This window comes from Lampris incognitus, chromosome 20, assembly GCF_029633865.1.
Source record: "Lampris incognitus isolate fLamInc1 chromosome 20, fLamInc1.hap2, whole genome shotgun sequence".
In the NCBI taxonomy this organism is placed as follows: Eukaryota; Metazoa; Chordata; class Actinopteri; order Lampriformes; family Lampridae; genus Lampris; species Lampris incognitus.
The window spans coordinates 4,385,452-4,402,583 of NC_079230.1; the positions used below are offsets into that span (position 1 = coordinate 4,385,452).

The 17,132-nt window shown below is 43.2% G+C and overlaps 1 protein-coding gene across 3 annotated transcripts in view; it reads left to right on the forward strand.

The window, feature by feature from the left end:
* LOC130130330 (broad substrate specificity ATP-binding cassette transporter ABCG2-like) overlaps nt 1-17,132 on the forward strand; it is a 41,630-nt gene continuing 24,498 nt past the window's right edge. Inside the window, exons 1-3 of one of the 3 annotated variants that reach the window (XM_056299998.1) lie at nt 1-139; nt 1,396-1,472; nt 5,419-5,543. In XM_056299998.1, the coding sequence (XP_056155973.1) occupies nt 1,413-1,472; nt 5,419-5,543 (185 nt within the window). In that variant the 5' untranslated portion in view covers nt 1-139; nt 1,396-1,412. Of the gene's footprint in view, nt 140-1,395; nt 1,473-5,418; nt 5,544-17,132 lie in introns of those variants that run through there. The other 2 variants (XM_056299999.1, XM_056300000.1) reach the window with 2 other exon arrangements.

Here is a 17,132-nt window from a genome sequence, read left to right on the forward strand (position 1 = left end):
GTTAATTTTAAGTCAGGTCTCTGTCACATGCTCACAGGGACGAGTGGGGCTCTACACTGTGTACTACGACTGGCCGGTGTTGGATGTAGTCTGGCTGAACACAGAAAGGGGTTTTTCAGTGGCTCTGCGGCACCGGGAGGTAGGTGGCATTCTCATGGTTCATTCATTCACAGTCCAGCTTCCATGTTAAATCAGAGTTTGTTGACTGCGAAGTGAGTTCACGCACACCGAGGGCATCAGACTCTGAACTCAACACGGGGACACGAACGAGATGCTTTAAATTAGAAATAATCAAGAACATGTGAAGGGAGATCTGTGTGCTTTAGACTATGGCAGTATGTAAGAATGCAAATGAACTACAAACTGGTTCACAGAAACAACATGAAAAACTACTCGACTCGTATAATATGACATACGCGCATGTGTGTGTGTGTGTTGCGAAATCATTATGAAATGCTTCCACGGTCATTTCGTGGACACTGTTATCCAGAGAGATTCATGTTGGGACCAATGACGAGGTAAACATCAGTTTCTTACTATTGCCATGAAGAGACACATGCAGTGAAGAGGTCAAAGGTCAGCGTCGTGGCACCCTGACGGTTCTGTTTTGATTTAAAGGGACATTGATGAAGAACTTAGTGCTGCCCGACACGACGCCGGCTCCTGTCCAGTCAGTAAAACAGGGCTGGTCAAAAGCCTTCGTACCGTCCCGATGAGTTTAAACTTTCATATCGCTCTTTCTATCACTTGTGCTCATTTGAATAATTTTAGTTTTCTTCACCCGAGGTTTGTTTTACATGAGCGACAAAGCTGCTTGTGACTTAATTTTGTTTGATTTTCACTGTTAATTGTCCATCTCTTCTGCCTTGACGTCCCATTTTGTAAACGAAACTACACAAGACTTTACTAAAGTGGACTAAACTGGACTAAATTTAACTAAAGTAGATTAAACTAAATTTATCTTAAATAGCCTGAACACCCACTAAATTTTACTAAACAGACTAAACTAAACTACAGTAGACTAAACTAATCTAAACTAGCTAAAGTAGCCTAGAATAGAATACAGTAGACTAAACTAAACTTAACTTAACTAGTTAGACTACAGTAGAATAGACTAGACTTGACTAGACTAAACTAGACTAGACAAAACTAAACTAGCTAGACTAAAGTAGCCTAGAATAGAATACAGTAGACTAAACTAGCTAAGGTAGCCTAGAATAGAATACAGTAGACTAAACTTAACTAGCTAGACTAAAGTAGAATAGACTAGATTAAAGTTTTGACTTGACTAAAGTAGACTTGATGAAACTAGACTAGACTAGACTAAACTAGACTTGACTAAACTAAACTAAACTAAACTAGACTAAATGCTGGTTGTAATGTGTTTCTGTCCAGCAGGAGACGGGTGAAGAATGAAACGCGGTGACTCGGCCCAGGCGATGGGAGACACAACACTGAATGGAACGTCCCGGGTCAGTTTTTACATGTCACTTAATCTATAAATCTATTGATCTGTCAACCTATCAATCTATGTATCAGTCTTTATCTGTCTAATCTAATATAATCCATAAAACAATATGAATAAATTTACTGTGAAACTAGCGCCTCCTCTGGTTGGTTGGGGTGCCTGTTCGGGGGGGGGGGACTGGGAGGAATAGCGTGATCCTCCCACACACTACATCCCCCTGGTGAAACTCCTCACTGTCAAGTCAATTTTATTTGTGTAGCCCAATATCACAAATTATAAATTTGCCTCAAGGGGCTTTACAGCAACACAACATCCTGTTCTTAGACCCTCGCACCAGTTAAGCAACAATTCCCTAAAAAAAGGAAGCGGTTGGTGGCTCCACATGTATCAGAGGAGATGTGGTAATTTGCAGCCCTCCCCAGATCAGCAGAGGGGGTGGAGCAGAGACCGGGATGGCTCGGAAGAGTGGGGTAATTGGCTGGATACAATTGGGGGAGAATCCAAAAAACAAAAACAAAAAACTGAATAGCAGCTTGTAACAATGTGAAAATCAGAAAAACATCTAGTCATTGATCAATAGTTACTAGTTGCCAACATATAATGACTAGTAGAAGTGGATTAACAACTATCATCCATCCTTTATCAAAATTGCTTATCCTGCTCTCAGCGTGACGGGGATGCTGAAGCCTATCCCAGCACACCCTGGACAGGCCACCAGGCCATCACACAGGGCCGACATATACACACACACACACAGACCTTTTTCATTGACTGTAAACCGTTCTACTCACCGCGGCAATTTTCAAGATCTTCCAGAGCTCCACTCTCATCCCGGTCTCTAGGAAACCCCGTTCACAGGATTAACTCACTACAGGCCCGTTGTGGTCATGAAGTCCTTCGAGATGCTGGTGTTGGCCCATCGGAAGGAAATCATAGGCCCCATGCTCAACCCCCTGCAGTTTACCTACCGAACAAACGGGCTGGTGAAGGATGCAGTCAACATGGGTTTGCACTACATCTTTCAACACCTCGACTCCCCAGGGTCATAGGCAAGGGTCCTGTCCTGTTTGTTGACTTCAGCTCAGTGTTCAACACCATCGTCCCAGATATCCTCCACTCCAAATTCACCCGGCTGACTGTATCAGCCCCCATCTGGCTGGGGAAAATCACATCCAACATCCGGACAATCAGCACTGGCACCCCCCAGGGATGTGTGCCCTCCCCGCTGCACCTCTGGTGACCCGTCTGTTAAACTCCTGAAGTTTGTAGATGACGCAACCATAATTGGCCTTATCTGGGATGGTAGCGAGTCTGCATATAGACAGGAGGTTGATCAGCTGGCCCTCTGGTGCGGCTATAACAACCTGAAGCTGAACATGCTCAAAACACTGGAGATAACAGTGGACTTCAGGAGGAGCCGAGGTCGCGTTCTGATGAAGCCAACAAAACCACATCATCTGCAAAGAGCAGAGATGCTATTCTGAGGTTCCCAAAACGGACACACTCCTCACCTTGGCTGCGCCTTGAGATCCTGTCCATGAATATCACAAACAGATTCGGAGACAAGGGACAACCTTGGCGGAGTCCGACACCCACCGAAAATGTGTTTGCCTTTGTGCCAAGAATGCAGACACAGCTCTCATACCCCATACTCCCGCGGTACCCCCCCCCCCACACAGAATGCCCCAGGGTACACGGTCGTAAGCCTTCTTCAAGTCCACAAAACGCATGTAGACTGGCTGGTCAAACTCCCATGCCCCCCTGAGCAGTTCCGTAAAGGTAAAGAGTTGGTCCGTTGTTCCATGGCCAGGACGGAATCTGCATTGTTCCTTCTGGATCTGAGATTCGACAATCGGTTGGAGCCTCCTTTCGAGACTGAGCAATGTGATGCCCCGATGATTGGAGCACACCCTCCGGTCCCCCTTTTTGAATATGGGAACCACCACTCCAGTCTGCCATTCCACAGGTACTGCCCCCGACCTCCAACCAACACTGAAGAGGCATGTCAACCAACACAGCCCAACAATGTCAAGAGCCTTCAGCATCTCGGCGAATCTCTTCCACACCCGGCGCCTTGCCACCAAGGAGCTTTTTAACTACCTCAGAGACCTCTGCCAGGGATATGGGTGGGGCTTCCCCTGAGTCTTCAGACTCTACCTCCTCCACTGAGGACGTGTTAGTCGGGTTCAGGAAATCCTAAAGTGTTCTTTTCACTGCTCGACAACATCCCCAGTCCGGATCAACAGTTCCCCTCCCCGGCTGAACACAGCCTGAGTCAAGCCCTGCTTCCCCTTCCTCAGTCGCCGGATGGTTTGCCAGAATGTCCTTGAGGCCAACCGTAAGTCCTCCTCCATAGCCTCGCCAAACTCCTCCCACACCCGAGTTTTTGCTTTTGCGACTGCCGAAGCAGCAGCCTTTCTGGCCTCCTGGTACCTGTCTGCTGCTTCAGGAGAACCCTGGGCCAACCAAGTCCGAAAGGTTTCCTTCTTCAGCCTGACGGCTTCCCTCACCACTGGTGTCCACCAACGGGTTCTTGGGTTGCCGCCTCGACAGGCACCGATGACCTTTTGACCACAGATCCTGCCTGCCGCATCTACAATAGAGGCTTTGAACATGGCCCACTCAGACTCCATGTCCCCAGCCTCCCTCGGGATACACGAGAACTTCTTCCGGAGGACAGGGGCCTCCGCCAGACGTTCCCAGTTCACCCTCACTACACATTTGGGTTTGCCAGGTCTGTCCAGCAGCCTTCCCCACCATCTGATCCAACTCACCACCAGGTGGTGATCAGTTGACAGCTCTGCTCCTCTATTCACCCGAGTGTCCAAAACATATGGCTGCAGATCTGATGATACGACCACAAAGTCTATCATCAATCTTCGGCCTAAAGTGTTCTGAGGTTTGATAAGGGACAACCAGGTGCGAACCATGTTGTCCCTTATCAAACCTCAGTTCTCTCAGAGAATGCAAAATGAAACGGAACCAAATCTTCCTTGTGCCAGGTCTTTCACGGTTGGTCAACAGGTGTTAGTAAAGAATTACAGGAGAGGGGAGAAATGGCTTAATGGAATATAAGTGAAGTGTTGGGTCCAGTAATGTACAGTGTGGAAATGAATGGAAATTGTGTGAAAAGGCATGTTAATCAGATGCTGGGTACCAAGGGAAAGCAAACTCAGTTGACACAGGGAGAGGATTCTTCTTGTGTAGGAACATGTTGGGATTTTGATGAGTTGAGTGCAGACAATGAGTTGGAACAACAGTCTGTGCCACCAATTGTGGAGAAACAACCAAGAGTACCACCACCGCAGGTTGTGGAACGGAACTCTCGTCCAGTAAGGAACAGACGCCCCCCTGAAAGACTAAACTTGTGATTGAGATGTATGATTGTAAAAAAAAACAACCCTGAATTGTAAGAAGTGATGTCTGATGTATTGTTGAAGAATACATACGATTATTGGTTGCAAGAAAAGGGAATGTTGGGGCACCTTTGGTATAGATATAAAAAAAACAATTTTAAAGTATGGATTTTACAGGGGAGGAGCTGTGGTGTTCTCAACACAGGAAAGTTAATTTGAATGTACACCAGTAATGGATTGGTGGTGGGGCTCACTCCTTGGTTGATATGTGAGAGATAGATATGCATGAAGTACACCCCTCTAATGGCGCACTCTAGCTCTCTACAGGACAGACGGCGTGTGATCACGTTCAATAAAAGTAACTTGAGTTTACACGAGTCTGCCGTGTGGACATTCCTGTTATTTACTCTAACCTATTGAACATATTGTGTTGTGCTAATACACGACATACATGACATTCAGTGGGACGTGGGTACACAGACGGTGTGGATGCAGCACAGTATGTGGCGTCCATACATGACGAATACGAGTGGAGAGAATGACAGAAGACGTGTTCACACTTTGGATGTTGAGTTTTGTTTTTTTCCCCTCCAGTCGGGTTCAATGAGAGGTCCGCACGGCGCCACCGTCAGTTTCCACAACGTTCACTATAAGGTGAAGCAGGGTGGAGGCCTGCTGAGGAGGAGCACCACAACCAAAGACATCCTCATAGACCTCAAGTGAGTTTACCACTTTTCTAAAACTATGACACAGGACCCCACATAGGTCACCAGACTGCTGCCGGCGGGTCTCCACATCACACACACACACTTTCTAACACAATATTGCCGAGGCTAGTAGTTTTTTTCCCTTTCATCCAGTCATAATGAAACTTCATGTGGGTAAAACGGATCACAAAATTCACTAACTTTTTGTTGGGACTTACATGAATGTTCATATTTACATTGTCAGATGGGTTAATATGTCCTTTAAAACAGCTTAACTTAGTTGATACACTTCGTCTTAACTATGGAGAACATCTTTATAAACCTTCCTGTTTCATCCTCATGAATAACTAAATAGGTGTTGATTTACAAAAGGGATTTGTCTAAAAACCTTTTTTTTTAAATTCCAAAGCCCAAGAAAATCTTTTTTTTTCTTCTGCATGATGTCATGGCTGTGTACGAGCACGCTACACGGTCATATCGTGTCTCGGGAATGAGGATCTTTGCTAGGTTTTTGGAACTTTCCTGAGAGCAGGATAAGCGGTTCAAATAATAACTGGATGGATGGCTCTTCATTGTTGGTTGGTGTTGCCGTTTGTATAAATACATCCATGGTTTCTAGTCCCAAGTAAGTCCTGTAGTAGTCTTATTATGCATCCATGAAGTCCGCTAGCATAGCATTCATGAACGCGTAGCGCCGGATCCTGAACGCGATACGCTCGTTCTCATAGCCGAGGGGCATGATGGGAGTTAACACTACTGCGCATATTCAGTGGGCCGCATGTACCTGGCAGTAACCCGGAAGCCAGAAACTTTTTCGGCCTATGTGCCAGGCGGGCAATTCTCATAGGAGTCAACAGGCTCCATTTTTAGATCCGGTATCCAGTTCTAATATAATACATCCATGGCCTGGAACATGGAAGTATCCATGGCCCGGAAGCTTTCTGGCAGAAAGCACCGAAGGCAAGCCAATAAGAGGCATGCTAACGCTTTTGTCACAGGAAGGTCTACTCTGGCAAAGTAATCATTGCTAGGTGACACTTCCGCTGCGCTGTGCAGGAAGGTTGCCTCTGACAGAAGATTTAAAACTCCGACGTACTGCGAAATCCAGAGCTTTACCTGGCGGATTCTAACTTTATACAGTCTCTGTGATTTCCAGGTTGGATACTCGTGGTTTATTTGATCACCAACAAAATTACTGATTGAACTGAGATATTGCACTGCAGTCCAGTTTTGTTTGGCTCTTACTTTCTTCTATCGAACAGAAACCCAACTTTACTTTTAATTCAGTTCAGCTGCTCATGATGATTTGTCTTCATTCTTTCAAAATTAAAGGTTGAAGTAGGATCCTTTCCAAAGGCAAAAAACGACGGCTTGAAAACAAACCTATGTAGTGTATTTTGTTTCATTTGAACTTTTTAAAACTGCTTTTTGAGTTTATTAGAAGACACAGAGCTACAGCATGTAACGCTCAACATGCTGCAAAGATACTAACAACATGCTAACAATGTAAAGATGTAACAACGTAAAGATGCTAACAACATGCTAACATGCTAAAGACGTAAAGGTGTAACAGCGTAAAGATGCTAACAACATTCTAACAACATGCTAACAATGTAAAGATGTAACAACGTAAAGATGCTAACAACATGCTAACATGCTAAAGACGTAAAGGTGTAACAGCGTAAAGATGCTAACAACATTCTAACAACATGCTAACAATGTAAAGATGTAACAACGTAAAGATGCTAACAACATGCTAACATGCTAAAGACGTAAAGGTGTAACAGCGTAAAGATGCTAACAACATGCTAAAGACGTAAATGTGTAACAGCGTAAAGATGCTAACAACATGCTAACAACGTAAAGATGTAACAACGTAAAGCTGCTAACAACATGCTAACAACGTAAAGATGCTAACAACATGCTAACAACATGCTAAAGACGTAAATGTGTAACAGCGTAAAGATGCTAACAACATGCTAACAACGCTGCATGTCAACATAATGAACTGTTCTGATGGAGAGATTCTAAGTGTTGTTTACTCAACAATTTCAGTGTGTGTGTGTGTGTGTGTGTGTGTGTGTGTGGAGAGAGAGCTGTTTATGGCCAGACAATAGACCGCCTGGACGGGCTAACGTGACACAATCAAAGTCACTTCACATCAAACATACACACACACACACAGACACACGCACACTTCCCAACTTTTGTTGTCAAAGGAAGGAAACTCTTTTAAGGAGCTCAGTGGCAGGCAGGTTCCTTTCTCCAGCATGAACACACACACACACTCACACACACACACACACACGAATACCGACCATGAACCTGAATCAATTAGCGGAAGAAAAGCTGCTTTGATCTCTTGTCCGTTCTTTGTGCTGCGAGAGTTCAGCTTGATCAACACTAGTAGACTGTGGTTGTACTGGTCAGCTCCCAGTAACCAGCAGTGCCAGACTGGTTCTACTGATCAGCTGCCAGTAACCAGCAGTCCAAGACTGGTTGTACTGGTCAGCTCCCAGTAACCAGTAGTGCCAGGCTGTGGTTGTACTGGTCAGCTCCCAGTAACCAGCAGTGCCAGGCTGTGGTTGTACCGGTCAGCTCTCAGTAACCAGCAGTGCCAGGCTGTGGTTGTGCCGGTCAGCTCCCAGTAACCAGCAGTGCCAGGCTGTGGTTGTGCTGGTCAGCTCCCAGTAACCAGCAGTGCCAGGCTGTGGTTCTACTGGTCAGCTCCCAGTAACCAGCAGTGCCAGACTGGTTCTACTGGTCAGCTCCCAGTAACCAGTAGTGCCCGCCATGGTCCTACTGGTCAGCTCCCAGTAACCAGTAGTGCCCGCCATGGTCCTACTGGTCAGCTCCCAGTAACCAGCAGTGCCAGGCTGTGGTTGTGCTGGTCAGCTCCCAGTAACCAGCAGTGCCAGGCTGTGGTTCTACTGGTCAGCTCCCAGTAACCAGCAGTGCCAGACTGGTTCTACTGGTCAGCTCCCAGTAACCAGCAGTGCCAGGCTGTGGTTGTACTGGTCAGCTCCCAGTAACCAGCAGTGCCAGACTGGTTCTACTGGTCAGCTCTCAGTAACCAGCAGTGCCAGGCTGTGGTTCTACTGGTCAGCTCCCAGTAACCAGCAGTGCCAGACTGGTTCTACTGGTCAGCTCTCAGTAACCAGCAGTGCCAGGCTGTGGTTGTACCGGTCAGCTCTCAGTAACCAGCAGTGCCAGGCTGTGGTTGTACCGGTCAGCTCTCAGTAACCAACAGTGCCAGGCTGTGGTTGTGCTGGTCAGCTCCCAGTAACCAGCAGTGCCAGGCTGTGGTTCTACTGGTCAGCTCTAAGTAACCAGCAGTGCCAGACTGGTTCTACTGGTCAGCTCCCAGTAACCAGCAGTGCCAGGCTGTGGTTGTACCGGTCAGCTCGCAGTAACCAGCAGTGCCAGGCTGTGGTTGTACTGGTCAGCTCCCAGTAACCAGCAGTGCCAGGCTGTGGTTGTACCGGTCAGCTCCCAGTAACCAGCAGTGCCAGGCTGTGGTTGTGCTGGTCAGCTCCCAGTAACCAGCAGTGCCAGGCTGTGGTTGTGCTGGTCAGCTCTCAGTAACCAGCAGTGCCAGGCTGTGGTTGTACTGGTCAGCTCCCAGTAACCAGCAGTGCCAGATTGGTTCTACTGGTCAGCTCCCAGTAACCAGCAGTGCCAGGCTGTGGTTGTGCCGGTCAGCTCCCAGTAACCAGCAGTGCCAGGCTGTGGTTGTACTGGGCAGCTCCCAGTAACCAGCAGTGCCAGGCTGTGGTTGTACTGGTCAGCTCCCAGTAACCAGCAGTGCCAGGCTGTGGTTGTACTGGGCAGCTCCCAGTAACCAGCAGTGCCAGGCTGTGGTTGTACCGGTCAGCTCCCAGTAACCAGCAGTGCCAGGCTGTGGTTGTACTGGTCAGCTCCCAGTAACCAGCAGTGCCAGATTGGTTCTACTGGTCAGCTCCCAGTAACCAGCAGTGCCAGGCTGTGGTTGTACTGGTCAGCTCCCAGTAACCAGCAGTGCCAGGCTGTGGTTGTACTGGTCAGCTCCCAGTAACCAGCAGTGCCAGGCTGTGGTTGTACCGGTCAGCTCCCAGTAACCAGCAGTGCCAGGCTGTGGTTGTACCGGTCAGCTCCCAGTAACCAGCAGTGCCAGGCTGTGGTTGTACCGGTCAGCTCCCAGTAACCAGCAGTGCCAGATTGGTTCTACTGGTCAGCTCCCAGTAACCAGCAGTGCCAGGCTGTGGTTGTACTGGTCAGCTCCCAGTAACCAGCAGTGCCAGGCTGTGGTTGTACTGGTCAGTACAGCTGTGGATGTGGACTGCTGAGTTCATCTTTCAAAACCACCAGTCACGTTTTTCAGACGGTGCAGTTTTCATTTAGAACTTGGGGAGCAATGACAAAGTGTTGACTGTGCAAACACACACACACACACACACACACACACACACACACACACACACACACACACACACACACACGCCTGACCATGAACCTTGGTGCACACATCTTCATATTGTGTGTGTGTGTGTGTGTGTGTGTGTGTGTGTGTGTGTGTGTGTGTGTGTGTGTGTGTGTGTGTGTATCACTGGGCGGTGTGGTAATGATTGACAGATGTGTGTGTAAGGTGAAGGTGACTGTTAACTGGTGGTGTAATTAGACTGTGAAGGTTTACGCAGTTCAACCGTGAATCTCTTCGTTTTGTACTGATCTGTTTCTCACACAGACATACACAACAACATACACAACAACCATACACACAGACATACACAACAACCATACACACAGACATACACACAGACATACACAACAACATACACAACACCATACACACAGACATACACAACAACATACACAACAACCATACACACAGACATACACAACAACCATACACACAGACATACGCAACAACCATACACACAGACATACACAACAACCATACACACAGACATACACAACAACCATACACACAGACATACACAACAACCATATACAACAACATACACACAGACATACGCAACAACCATATACAACAACATACACACAGACATACGCAACAACCATATACAACAACATACACACAGACATACACAACAACCATATACAACAACATACACACAGACATACGCAACAACCATACACACAGACATACACAACAACCATACACAACAACCATACACACAGACATACACACAGACATACACAACAACCATACACACAGACATACACAACAACCATACACACAGACATACACAACAACCATATACACAGACATACACAACAACATACACACAGACATACACAACAACATACACAACCATACACACAGACATACACAACAACCATACACACAGACATACACAACAACCATACACAACAACATACACAACAACCATACACACAGACATACACAACAACCATACACACAGACATACACAACAACCATAAACAACAACCATATACACAGACATACACAACAACCATACACACAGACATACACAACAACCATACACACAGACATACACAACAACCATATACACAGACATACACAACAACCATACACACAGACATACACAACAACCATATACACAGACATACACAACAACCATTCACACAGACATACACAACAACCATATACACAGACATACACAACAACCATATACACAGACATACATAAGAACCATACACACAGACATACACAACAACCATACACACAGACATACACAACCATTCACACAGACATACACAACAACCATACACACAGACATACACAGCAACCATACACACAGACATACACAACAACCATATACACAGACATACACAACAACCATACACACAGACATTTACAACAACCATATACACAGACATACACACAGACATACACAACATACACAACAACCATACACAACAACCATACACACAGACATACACAACAACATACACACAGACATACACAACAACCATACACACAGACATACACACAGACATACACAACAACCATACACACAGACATACACAACAACATACACACAGACATACACAACAACATACACACAGACATACACAACAACCATATACACAGACATACACAACAACCATACACACAGACATACACAACAACCATACACACAGACATACACAACAACCATATACACAGACATACACGACAACCCAAACCAGCTTGTGTCCAGTTGTGTAACGGAACTAACATGCTCCTTCTATGAGCCTATCACTGACGATTGATCGACTGATAGATTGATTGATTAATTGATTGATTGGTTTCAAAAGTAAATAAGCAGTAAACAGGAAACAAAACGATGTCTGATGTAAAAACATTCATGTCCAGCCTCCTTGATAGGAGAAGAAGTGAAGACAGTTAGTGAACTACGTCAGCTTGCTGGCAGGTTACTGTGAACTTGGGCAAGAGTTCAGAGGTCATTTAGGTAAAAGGCTAAAATGGCTGCAAAGGACTGAAAAGACAATAAGCGTCTGAAGGTGGATTGTGCTTGTTGCTAGCTAGCAAGCTAGCAGTCCTTATCTGTACTTTTGCTTTGTTTGTAGATTAATGTTGTAAAGTGCTACTATATATATATATATATATATATATATATATATATATATATATATATATATATATATATATATATATATATATATATTTCATATATGGTTGAAGTTAGTCAGAATGTGTAAATACTTACAACAACTTTAGCTTGGTAGCTAGCGTGGCCAAAATTAGCAGTATAAGAATTTTTTTTAGCTATCCTTAGCAAAAGTAAAACTGTCCCAAGGTGTGAATATGTGTGTGTGTGTGTTTGGGGGGGGGGGGCAGCCTGTGATGGCCTGGCGGCCTGTCCAGGGTGTCTCCCCGCCTGCCGCCCAGTGACTGCTGGGATAGACTGCGGCATCCCCGTCACCCTGAGAGCAGGGTAAGCGGTTCGGATGGTGGATGGATGGATGTGTTAAAAGGAGCAGGATGAGATGAGTGTGTATTTATTCCTCCTCCGTCTACGCACTCTCATCAATTCATAGTCACATATATATATTGTGATACTGTAAGAAAGGTGATATATTGTGATACTGTAAGGAAGGTGATATATTGTGATACTGTAAGGAAGGTGATATATTGTGGTACTGTAAGAAAGGTGATATATTGTGGTACTGTAAGAAAGGTGATATATTGTGATACTGTAAGGAAGGTGATATATTGTGATACTGTAAGAAAGGTGATATATTGTGGTACTGTAAGAAAGGTGATATATTGTGGTACTGTAAGAAAGGCGATATATTGTGATACTGTAAGGAAGGCGATATATTGTGATACTGTAAGGAAGGCGATATATTGTGATACTGTAAGAAAGGCGATATATTGTGGTACTGTAAGGAAGGCGATATATTGTGATACTGTAAGGAAGGCGATATATTGTGGTACTGTAAGGAAGGCGATATATTGTGGTACTGTAAGGAAGGCGATATATTGTGGTACTGTAAGAAAGGTGATATATTGTGATACTGTAAGAAAGGTGATATATTGTGGTACTGTAAGACAGGTGATATATTGTGATACTGTAAGAAAGGTGATATATTGTGGTACTGTAAGAAAGGTGATATATTGTGATACTGTAAGGAAGGTGATATATTGTGGTACTGTAAGGAAGGCGATATATTGTGATACTGTAAGGAAGGCGATATATTGTGGTACTGTAAGAAAGGTGATATATTGTGGTACTGTAAGAAAGGTGATATATTGTGGTACTGTAAGAAAGGTGATATATTGTGGTACTGTAAGAAAGGTGATATATTGTGATACTGTAAGGAAGGTGATATATTGTGGTACTGTAAGGAAGGTGATATATTGTGGTACTGTAAGAAAGGTGATATATTGTGGTACTGTAAGGAAGGCGATATATTGTGATACTGTAAGGAAGGTGATATATTGTGGTACTGTAAGAAAGGTGATATATTGTGATACTGTAAGGAAGGTGATATATTGTGGTACTGTAAGAAAGGTGATATATTGTGGTACTGTAAGAAAGGTGATATATTGTGGTACTGTAAGAAAGGTGATATATTGTGGTACTGTAAGGAAGGTGATATATTGTGGTACTGTAAGGAAGGCGATATATTGTGATACTGTAAGAAAGGCGATATATTGTGATACTGTAAGAAAGGCGATATATTGTGATACTGTAAGGAAGGCGATATATTGTGGTACTGTAAGGAAGGCGATATATTGTGATACTGTAAGGAAGGCGATATATTGTGGTACTGTAAGGAAGGCGATATATTGTGATACTGTAAGGAAGGCGATATATTGTGATACTGTAAGACAGGTGATATATTGTGGTACTGTAAGAAAGGCGATATATTGTGATACTGTAAGGAAGGCGATATATTGTGGTACTGTAAGAAAGGCGATATATTGTGATACTGTAAGGAAGGCGATATATTGTGGTACTGTAAGGAAGGTGATATATTGTGGTACTGTAAGGAAGGTGATATATTGTGATACTGTAAGGAAGGTGATATGTTGTGGTACTGTAAGAAAGGTGATATATTGTGGTACTGTAAGGAAGGTGATATATTGTGATACTGTAAGGAAGGTGATATATTGTGATACTGTAAGAGGTGATATATTGTGGTACTGTAAGAAAGGTGATATATTGTGGTACTGTAAGGAAGGTGATATATTGTGATACTGTAAGAAAGGCGATATATTGTGGTACTGTAAGAAAGGTGATATATTGTGGTACTGTAGGAAAGGTGATATATTGTGGTACTGTAAGGAAGGTGATATATTGTGGTACTGTCAGGAAGGTGATATATTGTGGTACTGTAAGAAAGGCGATATATTGTGGTACTGTAAGAAAGGTGATATATTGTGGTACTGTAAGGAAGGTGATATATTGTGGTACTGTCAGGAAGGTGATATATTGTGGTACTGTAAGGAAGGTGATATATTGTGATACTGTAAGAAAGGCGATATATTGTGGTACTGTAGGAAAGGTAATATATTGTGATACTGTAAGGAAGGCGATATATTGTGATACTGTAAGAGGTGATATATTGTGGTACTATAAGAAAGGTGATATATTGTGGTACTGTAAGGAAGGTGATATATTGTGATACTGTAAGAAAGGCGATATATTGTGGTACTGTAAGAAAGGTGATATATTGTGGTACTGTAGGAAAGGTGATATATTGTGGTACTGTAAGGAAGGTGATATATTGTGGTACTGTCAGGAAGGTGATATATTGTGGTACTGTAAGAAAGGCGATATATTGTGGTACTGTAAGAAAGGTGATATATTGTGGTACTGTAAGGAAGGTGATATATTGTGGTACTGTCAGGAAGGTGATATATTGTGGTACTGTAAGGAAGGTGATATATTGTGATACTGTAAGGAAGGCGATATATTGTGGTACTGTAAGAAAGGCGATATATTGTGATACTGTAAGGAAGGCGATATATTGTGGTACTGTAAGGAAGGTGATATGTTGTGGTACTGTAAGAAAGGTGATATATTGTGGTACTGTAAGGAAGGTGATATATTGTGATACTGTAAGGAAGGTGATATATTGTGATACTGTAAGAGGTGATATATTGTGGTACTGTAAGAAAGGTGATATATTGTGGTACTGTAAGGAAGGTGATATATTGTGATACTGTAAGAAAGGCGATATATTGTGGTACTGTAAGAAAGGTGATATATTGTGGTACTGTAGGAAAGGTGATATATTGTGGTACTGTAAGGAAGGTGATATATTGTGGTACTGTCAGGAAGGTGATATATTGTGGTACTGTAAGAAAGGCGATATATTGTGGTACTGTAAGAAAGGTGATATATTGTGGTACTGTAAGGAAGGTGATATATTGTGGTACTGTCAGGAAGGTGATATATTGTGGTACTGTAAGGAAGGTGATATATTGTGATACTGTAAGAAAGGCGATATATTGTGGTACTGTAAGAAAGGTAATATATTGTGGTACTGTAAGGAAGGTGATATATTGTGATACTGTAAGAAAGGCGATATATTGTGGTACTGTAAGAAAGGTGATATATTGTGGTACTGTAGGAAAGGTGATATATTGTGGTACTGTAAGGAAGGTGATATATTGTGGTACTGTCAGGAAGGTGATATATTGTGGTACTGTAAGAAAGGCGATATATTGTGGTACTGTAAGAAAGGTGATATATTGTGGTACTGTCAGGAAGGTGATATATTGTGGTACTGTCAGGAAGGTGATATATTGTGGTACTGTAAGGAAGGTGATATATTGTGATACTGTAAGGAAGGCGATATATTGTGGTACTGTAAGAAAGGCGATATATTGTGATACTGTAAGGAAGGCGATATATTGTGGTACTGTAAGGAAGGTGATATATTGTGATACTGTAAGGAAGGTGATATATTGTGGTACTGTAAGAAAGGCGATATATTGTGATACTGTAAGGAAGGCGATATATTGTGGTACTGTAAGGAAGGTGATATATTGTGGTACTGTAAGGAAGGCGATATATTGTGATACTGTAAGGAAGGCGATATATTGTGATACTGTAAGACAGGTGATATATTGTGGTACTGTAAGAAAGGCGATATATTGTGATACTGTAAGGAAGGCGATATATTGTGGTACTGTAAGAAAGGCGATATATTGTGATACTGTAAGGAAGGCGATATATTGTGGTACTGTAAGGAAGGTGATATATTGTGATACTGTAAGAAAGGTGATATATTGTGGTACTGTAAGGAAGGTGATATATTGTGATACTGTAAGGAAGGTGATATATTGTGATACTGTAAGAGGTGATATATTGTGGTACTGTAAGAAAGGTGATATATTGTGGTACTGTAAGTAAGGTGATATATTGTGATACTGTAAGAAAGGCGATATATTGTGGTACTGTAAGAAAGGTGATATATTGTGGTACTGTAGGAAAGGTGATATATTGTGGTACTGTAAGGAAGGTGATATATTGTGGTACTGTCAGGAAGGTGATATATTGTGGTACTGTAAGAAAGGCGATATATTGTGGTACTGTAAGAAAGGTGATATATTGTGGTACTGTAAGGAAGGTGATATATTGTGGTACTGTCAGGAAGGTGATATATTGTGGTACTGTAAGGAAGCTGATATATTGTGATACTGTAAGAAAGGCGATATATTGTGGTACTGTAAGAAAGGTGATATATTGTGGTACTGTAGGAAAGGTGATATATTGTGGTACTGTAAGGAAGGTGATATATTGTGGTACTGTCAGGAAGGTGATATATTGTGGTACTGTAAGAAAGGCGATATATTGTGGTACTGTAAGAAAGGTGATATATTGTGGTACTGTAGGAAGGTGATATATTGTGGTACTGTCAGGAAGGTGATATATTGTGGTACTGTAAGGAAGCTGATATATTGTGATACTGTAAGAAAGGCGATATATTGTGGTACTGTAAGAAAGGTAATATATTGTGGTACTGTAAGAAAGGTGATATATTGTGGTACTGTAGGGAAGGTGATATATTGTGGTTTCATAGGCCTGTGTTCTTTGTGCTTATGCTACTTCCTGTCTCAGTTTACGTTGTTGTGTTGGAGTGGAAGAGTCAGAT